This window comes from Brassica napus, chromosome C1, assembly GCF_020379485.1.
Source record: "Brassica napus cultivar Da-Ae chromosome C1, Da-Ae, whole genome shotgun sequence".
Classification (NCBI taxonomy): Eukaryota; Viridiplantae; Streptophyta; class Magnoliopsida; order Brassicales; family Brassicaceae; genus Brassica; species Brassica napus.
The window spans coordinates 22,606,006-22,626,701 of NC_063444.1; the positions used below are offsets into that span (position 1 = coordinate 22,606,006).

Here is a 20,696-nt window from a genome sequence, read left to right on the forward strand (position 1 = left end):
GTTTCAAAAACAAAGTATGAGTGTATTCAATCATATCACATATTCTGAATAGCTTTTAACATAGTTAGGAAGTCTTTCTAGAATACTTTGATAAGTATTGGACGAGTCTAGATTACATATAAGATTTGTGATACAATATCCACAACTCGATAAGGATAGAAAGAGTAGTAGTTTAGCCGCTAGGATACGGTGGATCCTCATTTGATAATTTATTTATTAATAAAAATTAATATATCTTATTTATGATAGCATGTAACATATTTAGGATGGTTTCCAAAACCTAATAGGAAAAGAAATTTGAAAAGAATGATAGAAAATATGAAGGAGTAGAGAATTAATGTACAAATAAGATAATCAGTTATTTGCGAAGAGGCATCATCAGTCAATCATCAGTATCACTTTCTCCGGCTTCATCTTCTTGAGTTATCCAGATTGTTCCCATCTGGGCTCCAAACCTTGTACCTGTCAAGAATATGAAACACATTCATCATCTCAACTCATAAAACACTTGGAAAAGTTTTTCAATTCCTTGGAATCGAACTTGAGTACTCTTGAAAACAGTATCATATTTTGCAGCCTTGGGCCATAGTGTTATATCTGTTGGGCCTAGCATATAAAATATAAACAATAGCTTTTTATTTAGTTAAAAAATATAAACCGTTCTGATTCCGAGGGAAGTGGAACGCGGATGCATTTATGATTAAAATATAGAGTAGTTGTTTAGTCGGTAGGCTACGGTTGATCCTCAGTTAGTATCAAAACATAAACGAATTTGCTAAGAAACCTAAATATATCTTATGTATGATACCATGTGACATGTTTAGGATGAGTTTCCAAAAAAAAAAAATATAAGTGTGTACTAGCATATCACGTAATCATGTTCATATATGAAAGTAATCATCAATAAAACATTAATATCAGAGACTAAAATATAAATTTATATTTTGTTGGATTGTTTTTGACATGTTTAGGATGAGTTTCCAAAATAAAGTATGAGTCTATTCGATCATATCACGTATTCATGATAGCTTTTAACATAGTTAAGAAGTCTTTCCAGAATACTTTGGTAAGTATTGGACAATTCCAAATTACATATAAAAATTGTGATACAATGTCCACACCTAGATAAGAGTAATAAGAGTAGTAGTTTAGCCGTCAAGATATGGTGGATCCTTGTTTGAAAATTTATTTATTAGCAAAAATTAATCTATCTTATTTAGGATAGCATGTAACGTATTTAGGATGGATTTCTAAAACCTAATATGAAAAGAAATTTGAAAAGAATGATAGAAAAGATGAAGGAGTAGAGAATGTACAAATCAGACAATGAGTTAGTTGAGAAGAAGCATCATCATTCAATCATTAGTATCACTTTCTCCGGCTTCATCTTCTTGAGCTATCAAGATTGTTATCATCTGGTCCTCAAATCTTGTATCTGTCAAGAATATGAAACACATTCATCATCTCAACTCAGAAAAACTTCGTTAAAACAAAACAAGACAAAGCTTGGGATTTGGATTAGTCGATTACTTACCTCTCAAGAGCAAAACAAGACAAAACCTTGTGTATCTACTGACTCCTAGCATTTTAAAAAGGAAAATTAAACAACAGCTTTCTATTTAATTAAAAAATATAAAACATTCTGATTCCAAGGAAAATTGTGCATGTATGATTCGAATATAGATAGAGTAGTGGTTTAGCCGCTAGACTACGGTGGATTCTCGTTTAGTATCAAAACATAAAAAAATTTATTAACAAACCTAAATATATCGTATGTATGATACCATGTGACATGTTTAGGATGGATTTCCAAAACAAAATATAAGTGTGTAAGAGCATATCACGTAATCATGGTCATATATGCATGTAATCATCAATAAACCATCAAAATCAGAGACTAACACGTAAATATATATTTTTGTTGGATAGCAATTGACATGTTTAGGATGAGTTTCCTAAACAAAGTATGAGTGTATTCAGTTATATCACATATTATGAATAGCTTTTAACATAGTTAGGAAGTCTTTCCAGAATACTTTGATAAGTATTGGACGAGTCTGAATTACATATAAGATTTGTGATACAATGTTCACACCTCGATAAGAACAGTAAGAATAGTAGTTTAGCCGCTAGGATACGGTGGATCCTCGTTTGATAATTTATTTATTAACAAAAATTAATATATCTTATTTAGGATAGCATGTAACATAGTTGGGATGGGTTTCCAAAACCTAATACAAAAAGAAATTTGAAAAGAATGATAGAAAAGATGAAGGAGTAGAGAATGTACAAATAAGATAATGAGTTATTTGAGAAGAAGCATCATCAATCAAACATCAGTATCACTTTCTCCGGCTTCATCTTCTAGAGTTATCCATGTTGTTCCCATCTGGGCCTCAAACCTTGTACTTGTCAAGAATATGAAACACATTCATCATCTCAACTCATAAAACACTTGGAAAAGTTTTTCAAGTCTTGGGAATCGAACTTGAGTACTCTTGAAAACGGTACCATATTTTGCAGCCGTTGGGCCATAGTGTTATATCTGTTGGGCCTAGCATTTAAAAAATATAAACAACAGCGTTTTATTTAAACAAAAAATATAAAAATTTCCGATTCCAAGGGAAATTGAACACGAGGCATGTATATTCAAATGTAGAGTAGTGGTTTAGCCGGTAGGCTACGGTTGATCCTCAGTTAGTATCAAAACATAAACGAATTTACTAACAAACCTAAATATATTTTATGTATGATGTCATGTGACATGTTTGGGATGGGTTTCCAAAACAAAATATAAGTGTGTACGAGCATATCATGCATGTAATCATCAATAAACCATCAAAATCAAAGACTAAAACGTAAATATACATTTTTGTTGGATAACACTCATCCTAACAAAAGTATGAGTGTATTGAATCATATCACATATTATGGATAGCTTTTAACATAGTTAGGAAATCTTTCCGGAATAGTTTGATAAGTATTGGACGAGTCTGAATTACATATAAGATTTGTGATACAATGTCCAAACTTAGATAATAGTAGTAGTTTAGCCGCTAGGATACGGTGGATACTCGTTTGATAATTTATTTATTAACAAAAATTAATATATCTTATTTAGGATAGCATGTAACATATTTAGGATGAGTTTCAAAAACCTAATATGAAAAGAAATTTGAAAAGAATGATACAAAAGTTGAAGGAATAGAGAATATACAAATAAGATAATGAGTTATTTGAGAAGAAGTATCATCAATCAATCATAAGTATCACTTTCTCCGGCTTCATCTTCTTGAGTTATCCAGATTGTTCTATAGGTCTCAAACCTTGTACATGTCAAGAATATGAAACACATTTAACATCTCAACTCAGAAAATACTTTGTTAAAACAAAACAAGACAAAACCAGGGATTGGTATTAGTCCGTTAGTTACCTTTCAAGAACTGATTTTCCTTCCTTGTACTTTTGGTTTTTCTCAAAAGCAAACTCCTGATTAACAACCAAAAGGTTGATACCAAGAAACATTTAGATAATCAAAGGCAAGAGGCAAAAAAAAAATAGAGAGAAGCATTGAATGTTTTCTTCTTATATCTCCATCCAACATAAAAGCCGCTTTTAACGAAGTAAATATTGACAACAGTGTGAAGTCCGGGCATCATCATCCTATCTTTTTTCTTTCCAGTATATACATTAGCTCTGTCCACACAAAACCCAAACGACTACTAGTAAAAATGCAATAACTAGTCCTATTGAGTTTTGACCATGCAATAAAACAATTTTCAATTAGGAGGATGACAAAATCCCAAATAAAATATGAAAGTAGATTAATGTACACCTTACTGAAGAGGTAAGATTTTCCATGACGTGATTGAAAAGACAATAAAACCAAACAAAAATACATGTGGTCAGTGTCTTCTATACACAAACAAAACACAAAGGACATTTTAAATCGTTAAAGATTTCTATAATGTGTGAAGTGTGAACCATAAACACTTAAAATGAATTCAACGATTACATTTTTAGCATCAAAGCTCGCAATCAAATCCACACAGCTTAGACACTGATCGTTATATGTGATTGAGAATCCAGTATAATCTCAAGATGAAGTAGCCATAGAAAGAGTAACAATGATTGAATCATAGATTGATCTAATTGTTCCAGAAAACAGAGATGCGGTGACTGTATTAAGAAGAAGTTATACCCAATTCTCCTCATTAAACATGATAAATGAATCCGTGATCAAGAATTTTAGAGTTTTGATCATTGAGATTCAATACAATGGAAGCAACAATATGATGATTCTCCACAATTAATTTGGACAGATTACAATAGTAGTCAGAATAAACCTCACACATGAGTGATTTGAGCAGAGAGAAATCGCAAATTCAGATTTAGCGGCAGCAAAAAAATGAAAAGACCTTGGAGACGACATCAACGTGGAGGACGATATCCGTCTTCCATTGCCTACGAGATAGTTTGATACGACGAAATAATCAGCGGCGCAGCGATTAGAGCTGAGGGAGACAGACGTAGATGACGACAGCGAAGATGATGACAATGAAGATGAGCGATGCCGGAGATAACGACGGCGGACATGAGATGCCAAAAAAAAGTCATACAGTAGAAGAAGATAAAGTAAAATGGCAAATGGTCATATTAAAGAGAAATGACCCTAGATAGCCCTAAACCAAGTTTTTTTTTCCCAATATAGACTCCAAGGCTCAATTTGACAGAAATGTTTCATTTAATTATAGCAAATTACCAGGTTACCCACAAATCAATTTAAACTAAACTATTAAATAATAAAAGAAAAACATTTTGAATTTTTTTTGTAAGTTTTGCCGTCTTCTCCGACGAAGCTGTGCCGTCGTCTTCTTATCGCCGTCTGTTGTCTCTGTCTCGGCTCCGTATTGTCGTCCATCGTCGGCGCCTTCGCATCGTTCTCGATCCGTTGTCGTCTGCGCTCTTGCATCGTCTGTCGTCATATGCGCCTCTGCATCGTCCTCGATTCGTCGTCGTCTTTATATCTCATTATCTCGTGTCTCCGATCTGATCAAGGTATCATCATTTCATGTTCATTATAAATTGATGATATGTTGCTGCGATTGGATTTTCTAGTTGTTTTGAAACTTAAGATTGGATTGTCGTCATCTTCACCTTTTAGACTCACAAGTTTACTTAAATATCTCTGCGATTGGATTTTCTAGTTGCTTTGAAACTTAAGATTGAATTGTCGTCATCTTCACCTTCTAGACTCACAAGTTTACGTAAATGTCTCTGCAATTGGATTTCCTAGTTTTGAAACTTAATATCAGATTGTCGTCATCTTCATCTTCTAGACTCACAAGTTTACTTAAATATCTCTGTGGTTGGTCTTTTGAGATTTGCTTGTGATTTTTTAACATATTTTCGAACTATGGCTGAAGTTTTTTTGTGTTTGTGGACAATGGAGCTCAAAAGAATCTCTCTAGTGGGAGTTTAATGTTGATAAGAATAGGAATGCATCTCTTATTTACATAAAAGAAGATCTTCGGTACGAAGATTTGATGAAGATGGTCTCCAAAGATTTTAGATTTAAAGAGGAAGAAATAAGTTTGAGTTATAGGATTTTGTTGGACTTGAAAAGTATTGTTAAGGTTTTCTCCCAATCTCCATAGGGAAATAATCGTCAGGTCAGAAGTTTTATCGCCAAGATTAGAGCATTTGATGGAGTAGTCGGTTGTGTGTTAAGGTTTGTTGTTTTGTTTCAACTAAATTATTCAGGAAAGCTTTCCTATTTATGTACTAAACCTTCCAAAACAACTTGACCTTTGCAGGTTATTACTGATTCAGCTAGCTGTACCAAGCAAACTACTGATACATTTGCTTCTCATGTTCCTTTGAATGATATTCCAGTTTTTGGTTCTACTGTGCAGAGAGAAAAACAGGTACATAGTTTCTAATTTTGTTTTCTTTGTGTTTGTATGATTTTCTTCTTTCTTAGACTATTCATGATAGGCTTCCTGATCATGTACTAAACTTTCCAAACAAATTGAATCTTATAGGTTGTTACTGATTCAGCTAGCTGTAACAAGAAAACTACTGATACATTTGCTTCTCCTCCTCTTTTGAATGCTATTCCAGTTTTTGGTTCTACTGTGCAGAGAGAAAAACGGGTATATCGTTTCAAATTTCTTTTTGTTTTTTTTGTTTTTGTTTGTATGATTTTCTTCTTTCTTAGACTATTCAGGTTAGGCTTCCTGATTATGTACTAAACCTTCCAAACAAATTGAATCCTGCAGGTTATTAGTGATTCAGCTAGCTGTAACAAGCAAACTATTGATACATTTGCTTCTCCTACTATATGATGAAGTTTCCTATTTATTTGTGTTCTATTCTTTTTCATTTCAATGGTTTGTCGGTGATTTATATTTTATTGGTCATTTTTTGGGTGTTATTTATTTATTGGTTACGTGATATGCACTGACCACATATATATTAGCTTTTGGAAGCCTATGTTGAATAAGTTGGATGCTTTCAATTTATGTAATATAGAATTTAGGTTGAAATGCATTTTTCCTCCAAAATTCCAAATCACAATTTGAAATTTCCCAAATATGCAGATATCAATCCTTAGTTTTTGATCTGATTTCATTTTTTTAGTTTAAACTTCTTTGTTAGAAAGAAACACGCTAATATTCAACTATTCTAGAAACTCATCCAGAAATTCCAAAGTTCTTTCCAACGTTTATAATATAAAATTTACAGTTAAATACATTTATGTTTTAGCTTCTACTAGATGATTCTCCTCAGCCTAGCGGCTAAACCCCCTCTCTTATGAAACTGAAACACTGGCCTCATCCCGCGTTCGATTCTCTTTGGAATCGGATTGCTTTTTATTTTTTTAATTGAATAAAAATCAGTTTATTCCTCCTTCCCCCAAACAATTGAAACACACTTGACCTAGTGGCAACACTTTATTCCTCCTTCCCCCAAAGATCTTGTGTTCGAATCCTGGTAGATGTATATTTGCTTTTTTTTCTCCAAAATTCCAAATCACAATTTGAAATTTCCCAAATGTGCATATATCAATCCTTAGTTTTTGATCTCATTTTGTTTTTTTAGGTTAAACTTCTTTGCTAGAAAGAAACACACTTATATTCTACTATTCTGGAAACCCATACAGAAATTCCAAAGTTCTTTACAAGTTTATAATATAAATTTATGGTTAACAAAAAAAAGAGAAACCGAAGAGCATTACAAGTCGATTCTCCGCTTGGTCAAGAAACAAACACAATCTGAATCTGAATGGAATGAGGCTTCAAGCAAAGTAAAATCTATTTCTTCGCAAATTTATTTGCTTGATGTCATTATCAAGGCTGAAAACTTTGACTTAACAGCAGAGCACATTGAAGCCTAATGAAACTTGGCTAATGTCAAGGTTAAAGTAATCGAGTGGCCAAAGCTTGGGGAAAGTTGATTGGATGATTAATCCGATGTTATCAACTCCCCTCTTATGTTTTAAGACTAATATTTATGTATTATGAAACTCACATCATGTTTTATGGTCACTTTTTCCTTAATGGAATCAGACCATTTTTTAATTTTTTTATCAATCAGCAAGAGAATTGCTTATATTGCTTTTAAAAACTTACTCATTTTGAGATATAACACCTTGGCTTAGTGGTCTTGTATCTTGGTAATCTCATTTTCATATTAGATTTTTGAAAACCCATCATATATTAGTAGATAAGATATATTTATCTTTGTGAATAAATAAGTTCACATTCTTTAGAAAACGAATATCCACCATAGCCTAGCGGCTAGCCCTCTACTCTTACACAACTTGTATAGCACATTAAACCTACCTTCGATTCCCTTTGGAAACAAAACATTTTTTCTGTTTTTAATTAAATATAAATATGTAGTTTATATTGATTTATTTATAACATTTGGCAAGTATAACACCCTTGGCATAGCGGCTGCACACTAGGATTCCATTTACGAGAGTTCTCGGTTTCAATCCTATTATTTTCACAATTAATTCCTTTTTGGAGTAAAGGCTTATGCTTACTCATTTTATTTTCTGGAAACCCATCCTAACAGTACCATAAGCTATCCTAGGTAGGATATGTACTTTACAATGATAACAAATTTTAACACTTTCTTAATAGAATTACCGACAATGCTTCAAGACATCCTAAAATTTCTTTAATAACAACCTAAATGAAACAAATGTCGTCATCATTCATTACAAACTTCTTACTTGTCCAAGTCAACATCAAAATTCAAAAACATAGTCTTAGCATGACATGTATTGAATCTCCCATCGCGTTGCTGTCTTGCAAAACCAAGCCAATTTTTTTTCTTCAAATTTACTAGTATCCGATTTTCTGGAAAGCTATCTTGAAAGTTTGAAACACCTTCCTAAAACTAAAAAAAAAACCCAACAAATTTTCACAAACAAACTCATCTCAGTCACACTCAGGAATACTGAGAATTTCTGAAAAGCTTTCCTGAAACTACACAAATCCTTCCTGAAATTTAAAAAAACCACACAGTTTCAAAAGCACACGAAAGAAAGTAACAATGTCATAAGAAAATTTACGAGCCTACCAAACATATCAACATGCGTAAGTCAAACAAAACACCAAGAAATTATTTTTTCAAATTTGTTAACATCGGATTTTCTGAAAAGCTTTCCTGAAACTAACCAAATCCTTCCTGAAACTAACCAAATCCTTCCTGAAATTTAAAAAACTACACAGTTTCACAAGCACAAGAAAGATACTAGCATGTCATAAGAAAATTCACGAGCCAGCCAAACATATCAACATGTGTAAGCAAAACAAGACACCAAGCAAAAAGTTTTTCAAATTTGTTAACATCGGATTTTCTGGAAAACTTTCATGAAACTACCCAAATCATTCCTGAAATTTTAAAAAACTACACAGTTTCACAAGCACAAGAAAGAGACTAACAATGTCATAAGCAAATTCACGAGCCTGGTAAACATATCAACATGCGTAAGCCAAACAAGTAAAATAAAAAACAATCTTACCAAAATTTATATGTGTCATTGGGTGTTCAAAATTTCTTACCAAATTTTGTAGATGGTCATGAGTTTTTGTAGGTGGTTTAAACTCTGATACTTGTTTGTAGATCTTTTTTAAAATCAAACAAGTAAAATAAAGAACGATCTTATCAAAGAAATGAATAAACACTTATCTCAAAGAGATTAGTAACTAAGGATATTGCCTTGTTAGATAGACCTTTCACCACAGGGTTGCATCTACTATGACTAGGCTGCAATTTTCAAATGACTAAAGTTAACATCAAATCGTATCAAATGCTTAGACGTGAGGCTAAATAGGATTAAGACCTTACAGATGAGCTGTTATCATTGGTATTAAACTAGCCTTTCAGAGACATATCCCACAAACAAGCTTAGCCTAAAACTACTAGACAAGATCAAATACAATACATAAAAACACAAAAGGGGCAATTCTTTGAGAGACTGGGAAGAAAGCGAGTACCTTGGAGAGAAATGGAAGCTTAGGCTTGGCGGAGAGACGGAAAAAAACTCTTCGAGTGAGATGAGAGTTACTTAGTTACTAATCTCTTTGAGATATGTGTTTATCTGTTTGAAAATTCAAAGTAAACAAGGTAATATTAAATATCCATCTGCGAAACATCCAATTTTTCAATTAAGAACCCTAATTTTAATTTTGAATTGGAAATGTTTAATACTTACATGGCTTAGTTCGATTTTCGACTGATAAGAGTGTCGACGGCTGTAAATTCACCGTGATTTATCTCCGGCGTCGTCGAGAGAAGAAGGCGATGATGGTGGAGACGTCGAAGACGTCGAATCTTTTCGTCGTCCTAGTCCTTAGTGATTCTTTTTCTACTTTTTAAGATTTATTAATGAAAGGGTAGTTTAGACTTTTGATCTATTAATGAAGGCTATTAATCTGATTTTTAGTTTGAGAGGCTATTTTTGAGACATAAACTTAAACATGTCTATTTAGGAGAATTGTCACATATTAAATGAAAGGAAAAATCGCATTTTAAACCCTGAGAGTGTCATATTCTCGCACTTTAAACACTGAATGTTTTTGACTAGCATTTTAAACCTTGAAAGTGACATTTTTATCATAACAAACCTCCAAGTCAACTAGGTGACCTGTACTGTTCATTTTGTGATGACGTGTCGGTTTTTTTTCCTTATTTTAAATAAAAAATAAAATACGTAGAAAATTCAAAAAAATTCAAAAAAATTCAAAAAAATTCAAAAAAATCTAAAAATTCAAAAATATAAAAAATAAGATTTCAAAATAAAAATAAAATAAATATTTTTAAAAATTAATCCAATTATAAACCAATAAATATATATATAATATAATAATTTGAAAGGTGATTCTAGATTCTGGTTTTTGGTTTTTGATATTTTTGATATTTTTGATATTTTTTTATTTATTAATACTTAACTTGTTAACTTTTCAAAATTAAACCTATTATTGGTATTATTTATTAAAATGATATTTATTTTAGTAATTTTAACTTTGTTTAAAAAAAAATTAACTTATAAGTGAAGTTCTTAAAAATAGTAAATAACTTTGAAATTAAATAAATAACTAATCAAACTTTAGAAAAAATAAAATATATGTTACTTATCTAAGAAGCTCCACTCATACCAAAACCTAACATATACAAATCTAGAAGCATACCTCTATATCTCTTAATTATATTTCAAACTAACTTACGATATTTTAGTTAAGGTCAAAAACATTTTAAGTGGTTTATGAGATTTTTTCTAGTTTCACAAAAATTTAATAAGTTAAGTATTAATAAATAAAAAATAGATAAAAAAAAAACCAGAATCTAGTATTACCATTCAAGTTATTATATTATATATATTTATTAGTTTATAATTGGATTATTTTTTTGAAAAATATTTTATTTTATTTTTAATTTTGAAATGTTATTTTTATATTTTTTGAATTTTTCAAAAAATTGATTTTTTTAAGTTTTTTCGAATTTTCTATGTATTTTATTTTTTATTTAAAAAAAATAAAAAAAAGAAGAAAAAACCCGACACGTCATCACAAAATGAACAGTACATGTCACCTAGTTGACTTGGTAAACAAATAAACTGCATTGGAGGTTTGTTAAGATAAAAATGTCACTTTCAAAGTTTAAAGTGTTCGTAAAAAACATTCAGTGTTTAAAGTGCGAGAATATGACACTCTCAGGGTTTAAAATGCGATTTTCCCATTAAATGAAATATAGTTTTGTGATTTTGAGCTTCAAAAGCTAGATTGGAAAGAAAAACTTGGTTTCACGCTATTTGAGGCCATTTTCTCTATCTTTTAAGTATGATAGTAATTATCTAACAATACTAAAAGGGGAATATACTCAACTCTTAAGCAGTCCACGTGTGCATTTTTATTCAACCAATTATGTTCTATAGTTTTGCCATGTCAGACAATCTGATCTTCTAAATTCCACGGACAAATCCAACTTGCAGCAAAATCAGGCCATGTAATTTATTAAAGCAGGCCATGTAATTCATTTTGTCATCATTCTGAGCCGCATAGGAAGCTCATCAAAACTATTAAGTTTCTTATTTGTACTAACACGACATGTCTCTTGCTCTTCGTATTTCGAACTTCGACGTTCTGATTCTCCGGCGTAACGGCTTCTCCACCACTTCGATTCATCAAAGCCTCATTACTATAACACTCCAATGGCAACTTAACGATTTAATTCCACCAAATTCACCCTATATATCTTACTCACGTCTCTCACGAACTACTTCTCCAACTCCGATCCGATGAGAACGATTCTTGGTCGGACATATATCATGCTGTGATCCATCGCTATTTTTTTTTTGAACGACCAAGGTGATCCGTCGCTTCCAATAAGGTATTCTGATGCTGCATTCCCATTACTTCTTATATCCTTTTTACTATCCCTTTAACAAAAATAAAGTTGCCATCCACTTTTATGTAGGCGAGAGCCAGCGGAAGAGGTAGGCTTAAAACTCTTACCGGTTGCATTTGAGAAGATATTCCTCTTTCTGCAGTAATGGTTTGTTTGCAATTTCAATTGCTTGGCCTGTGAGATGCATGTTCTCTCTTTTCATAAATATTTAGTTTGTAGCTCAAAGTGTTTAGCTTGATTGGTATGGTAGTCGCATCTTTAAGCTAACTTGGTTTCTCTTACTGAAATAACCACGCTGATTTATTACTCTAACAAGTCTCACAGAGATATAATTCTTATGTGCCATCGGGTTGCTTTTCTTTTATATACTTTTTAGTGTGTCATAAACGATTTAAAATTCATAAATAATGAGTTCAATAAAGTGTTATGCATCCATTCCCGTTACAACTTCAATCTACTTTTCTCATATTTTTTTCTTAGTCGTGATATTAGTTTTTCATAAAATATCATAATAGTCTATGATAAAATTTTGTGTTTTGACCAAAGTTACATTATCTGTGTATTTGAATATTATGGAAATTATGATTTTTTTTATAAATTTAATAAAATTAAAAAAAAATTCTCCTAATTGTAAAAAATTTCAAATCACATTAATTAATTTTCGTTATATTCATTTTTATTCACTTAATTTTTAGATGTATAGTGAATTTTTATTCACAAGATAAATAATCAGAAATCAAATAAATTAGTGAGTATTATATATGACTAAAGAAAAAAAAATGAATCAACTAATTTAAAAAACTACAGAAAATTAAATAAAATTCATCTATCAGTTGTCCCAGACGAATTTTTGCAGGTTTTAACAGATTTTTAAATAACAGGTTTTAGAAGAAAAAAATTGGATTGCATATCCAATAACCAAATTATTGGGTTGATCACGGATACAAGTCAAATTTAAAGTTATTGGCTCTATGATATGTTTATAAAAAAATAGTAAACATTGTTTTTTACCATTTGTATTAATATTTAAAAATAATTCAAATTTGTATAAATATTTTTCTCCAACTTTACTTAACTTTTTTTGTTTACCAAACTGTCTTTTTAATTTTGAATATCATTACTTTCCACTTCACTTGAGATGTCTCTATGTATATTGATCCCCTATTGTTAAATATAATTTCAAGACTCTTTTGGTCCAATAATTAACAAAGATATCATTAATACATATTTTATATTTAATAATTTACAGAAAACATGATTTATACATATTAATTAAAGCAAATATATAGAAACTAAAATACTGAAAAACTTATTAGATATAGTCCGCGCCCTGCGCGGGATGAGAAGATTTAAAGAGATTTTTGAATCAATAGGTATTAGAAAGTTAATAGTCTTAGAAAGAAATATTACATGTTATATAATAAGGGGGATTAACGAAAGTGTGTATGTCTATATAAATTAAGCTTGGATCTAAAAAAAAAAAGTTGTGTATTTGTTTTGTTTAATTAAAGTATATTTCGTGGAAATGAATCCATGAGAGTAAGCAAAAAACTTATATAAAATAAATTATGAAGTAAAGATAAAAACGAAACAAAAGCAATAAAATTATTGTTTTCATAAACTAAATTATAAATATAAAATAAAATGAAACATAAGCAAAATAATACTAAAATATGAAAGAAACAAAATATAATATAGGATACTACTTTACGGATGAGGAGATGTAAGGGGGTTATTGGCCAAAGAATTTAGAGGAGTTATTAAATTTTGAGATTCCTTTGTTATTGGTTTGTGAATTTAAAAAAATTAATTATTGCTCCAGGGTCTTATGTTACTATATTTAGAAATTAAAAATAATCGTTACTATATTTGAAATCCCATATCTCATTAACATTAATTTAGATTTACTGTGTCAAGAAGTACATTAATTACTGTGTCAAGAAACACTAAGACATGATAAGCAGTACAACTTACTTAATGCGGAGCAGCGTGCGATCTATGAATCAGTCTTAGAGTCTTTTGATAAAAAAGAGGGAAAACTTTTCTTTGTATATGGCGCAGGGGGCACAGGAAAAACATTCCTATACCAGACTATTATATCCAGACTTCGCTCAAGAAAACAAATCGTCCTACAAGTTCTTCTTCGGGAATAGCCGCATTGCTACTGCCAAACGGGAGAACAGCTCATTCTCGCTTCAATATTCCGTTGAAGCTCGACGAAGATAAGCTCTGCAACATCAAACCAGGTACAATGCTGGCTGAACTAATTGAGGAAACGGACCTCATAATTTGGGATGAGGCACCTATGACACACAAGCATGCTTTTGAAGCATTAGACAAGACTTTGAAGGACATAATGTCTATGAAAAATCCACCCGCAAAGAATCAGCCTTTTGGCGGCAAAACAGTTATGTTAGGTGGTGATTTCAGATAGATCCTACTGGTCATTCCACAAGGTAGTAGAGCTGATAATGTATTAGCTTTGATAAGCCATTCATATCTATGGAATAGCTGACAAAAGTTCTCTTTGAAAAAAAATATGCGAGTCAATCAGGATGAGAAAGAGTTTTCCGAGTGGCTTCTCAAGGTCGGGGAAGGTCGTCTTGAGACAGGACAAGAATATGAGGATGATGGTTACCATGATCAATTCATAGATATCGATGAATCTTTGATTCGTCAAGGTTTTGTTGACCCATTGGAAGGAGTTGTTGATGCCGCATATGGGGAAATCAACAAACCGATGGATTCCCAGACTTCCTATACTGATAAAGCTATCCTCACACCCCGTAGTGAAACCGTCGATGAAATCAATGCTTACACCATCTCACGGACCGACGGGGTATCAAGAGATTACTTCAGCTCAGACAGTTTTGAGTTATCAGATACTACATCAGATCAAAATGATACATTATACTCTTTTGAGTATCTCAACTCATTAGAATTCTCGGGTTTGCCTTCGCACAAACTAACTCTGAAAGTTGGTGCCCCAGTTATGCTTCTGCGAAACATAAATCAGAAAAAGGGATTGTGCAATGGTACACGAATGATCCTAACACATGTTGGCGATCGCGTTCTGAAGGCCAAAATAATCACTGGCTCCCACATTGGAGAAGAGGTCTTGATCCCAAGAATTGTGCTTTTGTATGATGAAACAAAGTTACCGTTCATATTACGTCGGCGGCAATTTCTTATCAGATTGTGCTACGCAATGACAATCAACAAAAGCCAAGGCCAGAGTTTAAAAGAGGTCATTTTATATCTGCCTAAACCGGTCTTCTCTCATGGTCAACTTTATGTGGCCCTCTCACGTGTCACTAACAAAGCAGAATTAAAGATCATCAAAACCGAAGATTCCCAACATCTGAAAGTGAAGAACATAGTCTACAAAGAAATATTCAAAGGTCTTCCTCCCGCCAAAGGTAATTTAAAATAACTTATAGTTTTTACTCCCATCATTTTTCGAAGTCTTCTGATAAAATACTATATTCACAGGTAAGCAATGCCCGACATATCAACCAAGCGATGATACAAGCCAATAAAGAAGGGACTTACACGTAGGTTTTTTTCTCAGCTAAGCCAAGTAGGAACATTTTCATATAAATAGCAATACTATTGTATTTACCTAAACTTATGCTAACTAACTTATTCTCAACCAATTTCAGGCCATTGGTTTCTTATGAACCTCAACAACTTCTGATCTGCGAAAGACTTAATTTGTTTCTTACATTGTCTATTATACTTAGCTACTCTTTTAGATTTTAAACAATTGGGTAAACTCGATATTCACCAATTTTTCAGACATTTTGGAACATACAATGCTTTCATTTCAAAAAAGAAATTGAAACTTATAATCAAAATTCAATTATCAATTCACTTTTCCGCGCATCGCACGTAGAGAGGACCTAGATTGGAAAGAAAAACTTGGTTTCACGCTATTTGAGGCTATTTTCTCTATCTTTTAAGTATGATAGTAATTATATACTTAATTTGTTAATTATGGCAATAATTATATTCTTAATATTTTTTATATTTGAATAATAGATGTGTTAAACCATACCATAATTAGATAGGTTTCATGTTATCTTAAAATTTAAGTGAGTCATGTCATCAATTTTTTGTTAGAATAATTGTGGTGATAACATGTAATCAAATCACTATTAAATAATTTATAGGGAATTCCCTTGATTTAGTCAATTAAAAAAAAACGAAAAGAAGGAAGCTTCATAAGGATAAAGTAAAAGATATGAAATGTACCAAAGCAAAAGTATATGGTAACCAAATGTATGATGGTGTAATGATGTTACTTGTATTCTAAATTTCTAATCATATTCATTTATGCCGATTGGATGGAATATTCCAAGTTTTCTCCTTTTTGACTTATTTAACTTTCTTCCTAAAAAAATCCAATTTTTGCTTTGTATCAGTGTCGCTCTTCTTCTTCTGCTCATAGTTGATCTTTAAAGTTGGGGTTTCTCCATCTGCGGAAGACCATTGATCGACAGATAAGTCTCAGGTTTCCTATCTTCTCTTTCTCTCTGTGGCTGTTTGGTTTTACATTCTCTTTCTCAAATTCTATTGCAATTGTTCTCAGTTTGGTTTAGTTTTGATGCAGACATCTTCAAGTTCCTAACTTTGGTTTTCTGATCTTTCGGAGATTTTCACCTCTCTCTTTGTGTCCGATCATGGCTGTCCCTGAGAATGCTGGTGGCAAAGTTGACTCTTCTGGTCAGAATTTAGACAACAACAACACTGCTTCTTCAGCAGCTGAGACGAAGCCGTCATGTGTTGACGATCAGAGCCCTAAATCCGATTCCTCTCTTTGCTCATCGACCAATGAGACTGCCGGAAAGGGTCGGAACCCAAATGGTGAGAGGGAAAAGAGTGGAGGGTGTCTCAAGAGTGAGATCAAGAACTTGGCTGATGCGTTTTCTAAGCTCAACCCGATGGCTAAGGAGTTTGTTCCTCCTTATCTGGCTACAAGTCAATCTGGGGTTTTGAGAAATGGTTTTGCAGTGCAACCTGTTCTTGCAGATGGGAATGATCATCTTCCTAGAAGGGTATACATATATTCTCATCCTTAAAACAGTTTTCATTTATATGTTTTGTTTTACGGATAACAAGTTTGTGTGTGTTTGTTTTGGTTCTTCATTTGTTATCTGGTTTTTGAGTTAATAACCATTTGACCTTTGTGTTTATCTTATCAACTCCTGGATTTTTTGATGATACAGTGTCAGTCATATAAAGTGTAGAGCTTTTGTGTGTGTGTTTTGCTTACCATGATTTGGTAGCTTACTGTTTTGGTATATCAGTTTTTGAACATCCTTCAAATGATTCTTATTAGCTGCTAGAGAGTAGAGACGTAATAGAAGAGTGTGCAAAACTGTTATGTGGAGTGGATATCAAATTTCGTAATTCTTGTTTGTTTACAGAGAAGGAGCTTTGGGCAAGGGAAGAGAAGAACGAACAAAAGAACCAGCTTGGCTCAGAAGGAAGATGTCATCAGGAGAACTGTCTATGTCTCCCACATCGATCAACTGGTAAAACCTGTAAAGGAATCCACTCTATCACCACTGCCTCTCTTTTAACTTGTCTCGTTTCTAGGTTACCGAGGAGAACCTTGCAGGTGTATTTGCTTATTGTGGACAGGTACTCAAAAATGATCTTTGCTTTCTTTAGAATGTTTTGGTACTTTATTATATGATACTTTCTCATTTTTTGGGGAGGATCAAAAAGGTTGTTGATTGTCGTGTATGCGGTGACCCAAATTCTCTCCTTCGTTTCGCTTTTGTTGAATTCACCAATGAAGGTAAGTTCCTTTCTTTACTAGTTAACAAGTACTGTTTCTTAACTAATATTTTGCCTGCAGAGGGAGCTAGGGCTGCTTTGAGCATGTCAGGAACAGTGCTTGGCTTTTACCCTTACCCTCTTAAGGTGCTTCCCTCCAAAACCGCTATCGCCCCTGTTAACCCCACTTTCCTTCCCCGGGTAAGCCTCAAATGTTCATGGTTAATATAGTCTCGAGCATAATGATTGTTTTTTTCTTCCAGTCCGAGGATGAGCGTGCGATGTGCATGAGGACTGTTTACTGTACCAACATTGACAAGCGGGTAACTTCAGTTCATGTACCATTAATTTTATTAGAAACTAACTTTCATTCATCAATGGCTTTGTCTCTTGAATCTGCAGATTAGTCAAACTGACTTGAAAGGCTTCTTTGAAATGTTTTGTGGAGAGGTAAGGATCTGGTTTAAGCTTTTATATGTGTGTTTTTGTTTTCTGCTCTAACAGTCAATATTTCTTTTCTTCAATATCTATTGTAGGTTCACCGTCTGAGGCTTGGAGACTATCACCACCATAGCCGCATCGCTTTTGTTGAGTTTTCCAATGTAATTCTCTCTCTGCCTAGGTTACCATTTTGGAAAACTAGCTTTCGGTGATTGAATAGTTTCAGTTACTAGCTAAGATTGTTCTACTTGCATTGCATGCCTATCTAATGCATTTTAAAGAAACAGTGATTACCTTTTCTATCTTGATATGTTGAATTGCATTTCATCAGCCTACTTAGTTTTTAATGTTGTCTCTCAGGCTGAAAGTGCAATTCGTGCTCTTAACTGCAGTGGCATTTTCTTTGGCGCACTCCCAATAAGGTAAAAGCTTTCTACATTTTAATCCCAAGATTTTAGCTTTTCATTCTGTTTTTATCTCGTTGATAACAGTTGTTGCATGGTAGGTTGTAGTATCAGGCATTACCAAAAAAGCAAACTTGATATATTGATTGAATACAAACTAATTAAAAGTGTTGATGTCAGATACTCGACTTGGCTCGGTCTTTACTCAATTCTGAATATAATTCATTTGCATAAAAATGTGATATCGTTCTTTGGTGTCTTCATTATGTTAAAAAAATGTTATTAACATAATTTGAGAATCTATCTTCATCTTTATGTGTGTGTTTGTAACAGGGTAAGTCCATCAAAGACACCAGTAAGGCCGCACTATCCTCTCGCTGAAAGCAAATGAAATGTTGGCAAAGCTCTTGCTGGAGATCCCCAAAAACATATATATAGAAAAGGAGAGAGAAGTCTAAAGAAGAGAGAAGAAGAAGGTACTTGAGGCGTTTTTGTGTTTATGATATCAAAATCGTTTCTAGTCTATTTTACTTTTGAAGTTTGCGTCGCAGTTAGCAGAGCCTGCCCGGTATCTTTGATACTTACTCTTAAGTACTTTGTTCTTTATATTGTGATGCTAACTGTTCGTTTGATCTTTGGCATCATTATGTTTCCTTTTATTACTGTTTCTAACTTTCCAATACAGTTGGAGTTTTTCACAAACGATAAATAATTTTTTTTTTTTACAGTTTTTGCTTAATAACATTAGATAATATTTTGAAAAACTCAGTTATTTCAGGTATATCTTCACAGTTCTTGTTTTTCTTCTAAACTGAAAAACATATATTTAAAAAAAGAAAGAAAATAAAAACTACGGAGAAAAAATAAGAACTTCTTTCCTTCTGCATATGTGCCTCTACTTTCTATTTTGTTTACAACTTTTTTCAGAATTGATGAAAACTGGTATACAAACATATGATTACAAAAAACCAAGCGTATATTGAATCAAATTTTAAATTGCTATTATTTTATAAAATAGATTTTGATTAAGATTTATATATAAATATGATTACAAATAAAAACGCAAATATGATTACATAAAAAACACACAAATATGAAAATTAAATTTCTAAAAAGAAATTAAAACAAAAAACATAGTTAAAACAAAAAAATATAGGTTAGAGTCTAGTATACTTTTAATGCGCTATCATCCCCTATATATTAATTAATGATCATTTAAAAAGTTGTAACCTTAAGTTAGTACTAATTAAAAAGAGACTCTTGTTATGTGTCACTTAATTAGGATGATAATTTAGCTTACATGACATCTTAATAATCAATTGAAAAAAATGTTGGTCCAAAATTCAATAACTAGGGAACATTTTATTAACCCAAAATATAAGAAGCGTGTATTCATTCCTTAAATAAAAGATACGGAGTTACCTAATATGATTAACATATATATGACAATTAATGATTATGAATAATAAAGATTTGATAACAATTTTTGTATCATTCCTCATTTTTATTTGATTTTATATTATTAAAAGAAATTAAATCATCACATTAACCATGTAATAAAAAATTAAAATTTCTCTTATATGTTATATTTTGAATTTTTTAAAACGACTTTAAATTACAAAAAATGATTAAAATCTCTTTGAAAATTTTGTGATAAATGGCTTAATTTTTTGTTATAACAAGATACAAATGATCATACAATCGTATTAATATGAATTTTTACTTAATGGATATTCATATTAAATAATATATATATATATATATCTATTTTAATATCATTTAAATTAAACTATGTACCATTTAAAAATATATAAATATCTTAATTTTGAAATTTGCATTGAAAGAGTATTGAGACCTTAATATTTTAAATTTGAAATTTGAATCGAAAAATACCACATCGAAAATTTGAGATTAATGATTTAATTTTTTTCTGTTACATCAAATATACAAATTTTAATAAAACCATATGAGTAGGAAATATCAATAATAAATATTGATATTAAAATATACTATATATTTATGTCAATATCTTTGAAATATTATTATATACCATATAAAATAAATAAAATGATTATTTTGATTTAGTTACCATAAATATATTTTTGATATTGATACACCGTTGAGTTACAAAACAACCAACGT

General features: G+C 31.7%; 2 protein-coding genes and 1 pseudogene across 3 annotated transcripts; 2 read left to right on the forward strand and 1 right to left on the reverse strand.

Moving 5' to 3' along the window:
• Nucleotides 1–264: 264 nt before the first annotated feature.
• On the reverse strand, nt 265–4,985 carry LOC106423996 (annotated as a pseudogene).
• A 5,910-nt stretch (nt 4,986–10,895) lies between these two features.
• Nucleotides 10,896–15,412, forward strand: LOC106423997 (ATP-dependent DNA helicase pif1-like). The gene has a single exon (XM_048746251.1). It carries the CDS (start codon nt 14,465–14,467, stop codon nt 15,356–15,358), a length of 894 nt encoding a protein of 297 aa, XP_048602208.1. The 5' UTR covers nt 10,896–14,464; the 3' UTR covers nt 15,359–15,412.
• An 809-nt stretch (nt 15,413–16,221) lies between these two features.
• On the forward strand, nt 16,222–19,279 carry LOC106423955 (polyadenylate-binding protein-interacting protein 10). Of its 2 annotated transcripts, none has more exons than XM_013864697.3 (11): nt 16,222–16,438; nt 16,538–16,982; nt 17,355–17,462; nt 17,527–17,571; nt 17,659–17,731; nt 17,792–17,910; nt 17,973–18,032; nt 18,112–18,159; nt 18,246–18,311; nt 18,511–18,572; nt 18,888–19,279. In XM_013864697.3, exons 2-11 carry the CDS (start codon nt 16,608–16,610, stop codon nt 18,943–18,945), a joined length of 1,014 nt encoding a protein of 337 aa, XP_013720151.1. In that variant the 5' UTR covers nt 16,222–16,438; nt 16,538–16,607; the 3' UTR covers nt 18,946–19,279. The 2 variants fall into 2 exon arrangements, with proteins under 2 accessions (XP_013720151.1, XP_013720152.1); XM_013864698.3 differs by having other exon boundaries at nt 16,261–16,438; nt 16,527–16,982.
• Nucleotides 19,280–20,696: the final 1,417 nt, after the last annotated feature.

Excerpts from the sequence above, each read along its gene's own strand:
- LOC106423997 (XM_048746251.1), top strand. The coding sequence starts at position 14,465 with ATGCGAGTCAATCAGGATGAGAAAGAGTTTTCCGAGTGGCTTCTCAAG.
- LOC106423955 (XM_013864697.3), top strand. The coding sequence starts at position 16,608 with ATGGCTGTCCCTGAGAATGCTGGTGGCAAAGTTGACTCTTCTGGTCAG. Across the intron at positions 17,732-17,791 it reads TGTTGAATTCACCAATGAAG|AGGGAGCTAGGGCTGCTTTG; the intron begins GTAAGTTCCTTT and ends TTTTGCCTGCAG. Across the intron at positions 18,312-18,510 it reads CTTTTGTTGAGTTTTCCAAT|GCTGAAAGTGCAATTCGTGC; the intron begins GTAATTCTCTCT and ends GTTGTCTCTCAG.